Genomic DNA, 3,650 nt, shown 5'->3' with positions numbered 1-3,650 from the left:
TCTTCTTCTTCTTCTTCTTCTTCTTCTTCTTCTTCTTCTTCTTCTTCTTCTTCTTTTCTTTTCCTTGTTTATCTCCATTTGGTCTTCTTGGCTTGGAGTAGGCAACCAAGTTTGATGTAGGGCTCCTCTTGCCACCATCACTTGATGCCTAATCATCATCATCTAAATCAATAGTTGCCTTGCGTTTCTTTGGCACCTCTAGGACATCACGGTTCTTCCATTTCTCTTCATCCTTCAACACTTCGTAGTAATGGGGCAACACAAATGCTCTCCCTTTCTTAACCTTGCCTTTCTTGGTCTTCTTCTCTTCTCCTCGAAATAAGTTTTGTGCAATATTGAGCTACAAACAAAAGAACAAGTTACCACTTGAAACACAAAAGATGAAGCATGAACATGTAACATAAAGAAATGACACTTACCCTATCTCTATCATTAGTGCCACTTGTGTTTATCTTGTCAACCGACGTCATTGCCGCTGCCCACTTTTGACAATCTTTGTTGATCGTCGACCACCGGGAGCGAAGAGATCTATCGGTGCGCTCAATTCCACTATTGTTGTGTGCATCAAAGAATTTCATCAGAAACCTAGTTTGGTCTGTCCCGATGGTGGCATCCATAGACACATTCAACCATGTCTTGCATAGCAAGATGTCTTCGTCCATGGTGTAGTTGCACGCCCTTCCTTTCAGTGCATCGACCATACCCTCACCCTCCTCATTCACTTCATATTCATGATCATCTTCATGCACTTCATTGGTTTGAGACCAATGATAGTTGTTGGAGCCAGCACCAATAGTTGACATATATGTGTCATCATTGAAACTACAAAGTATGATAAAGAAAACTATCAAGCTATCCATATGTATACATTTATCTAACAACAACAAAAGAGAAAAAGAAAATCATACCTTGTGGGCATTTCATCAAACACGCATCAGCCGCCGGCGCAACAAATTGCGAGCTATCTGGTGCTTCGGGCGGAGGAGGCACGGCCGGACGCACTGCTAGATTCTTCTTCATGCGCTTAGAAGCGTCGTCCACTTTCCTCTTCTTTTGGGCCGCCGTCGTCGCCGCCGCCATCGGTTGGTTGGAGATGGAGCTCCATGGCTTTGCGGTGGGCGGTGGCGCGACGTCACCCTGCGAGTTCGTCAGGGGCACCATGAAGAGACCGCGCGCGAGACATGTGCGGCGCCGGCGGCGAAGCCGGAGGTCAACCCCGCGCTAGGGTTTGCGGCGTCGGCGGCGACGGCGGAGGGTCGCGTTTGTAGGGAGGGGTTGGGGAATGTCGGCGCGGCCGTCCATCGCTGAAATTTCGCCGGCAGCGGCACGGGGCGGGGCGAAGGCGGGCGCGGCCGGAGAGTTCGGGGCTGCAGTTGCTCGCTCGCGCGCAAATGTCCGCCGTCCAGCGCGCGGGAGCTGGCGCACCAAATACACAACGCGCGATGCAGATTTTCCCAGCGCATTAACCTTGTTTACCGCAAGCGGGATTATAGCGCGGCTGCTGGAGCGCTACTTTCTGTCGCGTGCGCCCTATATAGCTGTTTTATCCAGCGCGGCTTATTTAGCGCATCTGTTAGAGATGCTCTTATAAACTGTACCAATTATATTCTTCTTATGGAAATTCTGGGAACCTTTTGCGCTCTCAAAGTGGTTCTTCGGAAAAAACAGAATGCTTCAGGGGTGGCTACTGCGCAGGACAATGACTCCCAGCCGGTGTGACTGGACACCGGGTAGAAATTTGGTTTTTGTTATATGTAGTCCGTATTTTGGGCTTGCACACCCGAAAAAATTAATGTTGGACACCGGTTGAAAAATTGGGGCGAGGAAGAGACATGCAGCGAGGATGACACCTTCAGCCGTATGGCCAGGTCTTTGCCCCTACCTTCTCCCAGCCACTTGTTGCCAGCGATTCTGCTCAACACAATGATTAATGGAATAAAATGTTCCAAGTTAAAAAAAAGGTGCCACGAAGAAAGGAAAAACTCCAGACACCACAAGGATGACACCATCGCCAGTGGCAAGGACAGAACACATATTCACACACTCATCACTAATTTAAAACACAAAAACTAAAACGTACTCCCTCCCATCCACATTAATTGTCGCAGATTTAGTGCAACTTTGTGCTAAGTGCAGATGAGAAAAGGTAAGGATAAAGCATCAGCACTGCTCGATGGCTGTAAAAATGTACATATGTATATGTAATATATATGACCTAACGATCCTTTTCAGCTAGCACTCTGCATTTTGCAAACAACAAAACTGGCCCCACAGAATCGAAGGAGCACGCAACAATCTGCTGCACAAGGGAAATATACAGGTTAAATACATCATCGTGTGATGTGCCTGCCTGCTGCCACAATGCCGGCTGCGTTTCGACGCAGTACAAAACTTACAGGAGACATGTGCTCCTACTGTCCTAGCCATCACCTTCTGAATAAAGCCAGGAAAGTTAAGCATTTGCCTTCCGGCAATCACCATTGTTGTTCCTTTATATATGGTTAGTGTGATCTCTACTGGATAAGTAGATTGCCATGAAGAAAACAACTGTGCTGAAGCAGTAGGTTCCGCATTCAGACATAAGAGGTCAAGCGCACCTGCAGCAGGTTCGAGTGTGGGATGCTCATCGACACAATCGCCCTGCGGCAGTTGTTCCTCAGGAACGCGAAAAAATAGTTTATGATCAACTTCTTGAAGAACCATGAGTCCTTCCTGGCTTTGACGATGGGGTTGTCGATGAGATACACGGCTCCAGATTCCTTCGCCTGTTTGATGAATGCGAGCTCCAGCTCAAGGTTCTGTGTGTAATCCAACCCAGGATCTTGAGGCGTTGAGCAACTGGGTGTTTCAGGAATCGTGTCTACTGAAGGCGTAAAGTCCACCAGGAGAGGGGCATCGAGTGAGTACATGCTGCCGTTTGGTGCAGTGATTATCTGTCCAGGGGTTGAAGGCTCCTCATCGGAGTCGACATCATCTTCACTCTGTAGGGACAACTCTACAGCCTCCCGCTGTATGAACTTTTCAAGGCCTTCTATCAGAAGGCGCTCAAATGTGTTATGGTGCTCCTGTTTCTTGTCTTTGTACCCGTATCTGTGCATTATCAAGTTAGCATCATAAGAAACTTTTAGAGTTGATTCCATAGACTGAAGCAAGCTCTCAGAATCTCGCCAACAGTTCATACTTGATGGTATGTACACCAACTTTGCATGACAATTAAAAAACAATCAATCAATGCTCGTCAATGTACATGAAGATACAAGATATGGTGGCACAACAAACTATACGACTAATTCATTAAAATCACAGTACTTTTTGCGTTCTACCAATTTTTTTAATTCTCGCAAGCAAAATAAGTGTGTCAAGCCCTTTGGTAACAAATGTATTAGTGTAGGAATAATCATGGATCAAAGCAAATCAAATTTAAAAAACCCGGAGCAAGCCTGTGGTAACCAGGCGCTTACCGACCAGTTATTGGACTATTCTGATTTGGCATTTCTTACTTCATTTTCTTTGCGGTTGTATGAGAGTTGAACATAATATGGAACCTACCATTTTAAGCTAGTAGGACCACTAACTGGCTGTGTGATATTTTCAGTAGTAATGGGCGAAATTGGCACGAATGGAGAAAATCGCATTCATACCCTACATTT

The 3,650-nt window shown here is 46.3% G+C and overlaps 1 protein-coding gene across 1 annotated transcript in view; it reads right to left on the bottom strand.

Annotated features, from left to right (window-relative positions):
* Positions 1-2,147: 2,147 nt before the first annotated feature.
* Positions 2,148-3,650, bottom strand: part of LOC119365415 (probable potassium transporter 15) — a 6,964-nt gene continuing 5,461 nt past the window's right edge. The window contains exon 10 of the mRNA XM_037631044.1: positions 2,148-3,090. Within this exon, the coding sequence (XP_037486941.1) occupies positions 2,574-3,090 (517 nt within the window). The 3' untranslated portion in view covers positions 2,148-2,573. The remainder of the gene's footprint in view (positions 3,091-3,650) is intronic.

The sequence above is a fragment of the Triticum dicoccoides genome, chromosome 2B, assembly GCF_002162155.2.
Source record: "Triticum dicoccoides isolate Atlit2015 ecotype Zavitan chromosome 2B, WEW_v2.0, whole genome shotgun sequence".
Lineage (NCBI taxonomy): Eukaryota > Viridiplantae > Streptophyta > Magnoliopsida > Poales > Poaceae > Triticum > Triticum dicoccoides.
Note: the sequence above shows the minus strand (reverse complement) of the source record. Positions and strands in the feature narration are given on the sequence as shown.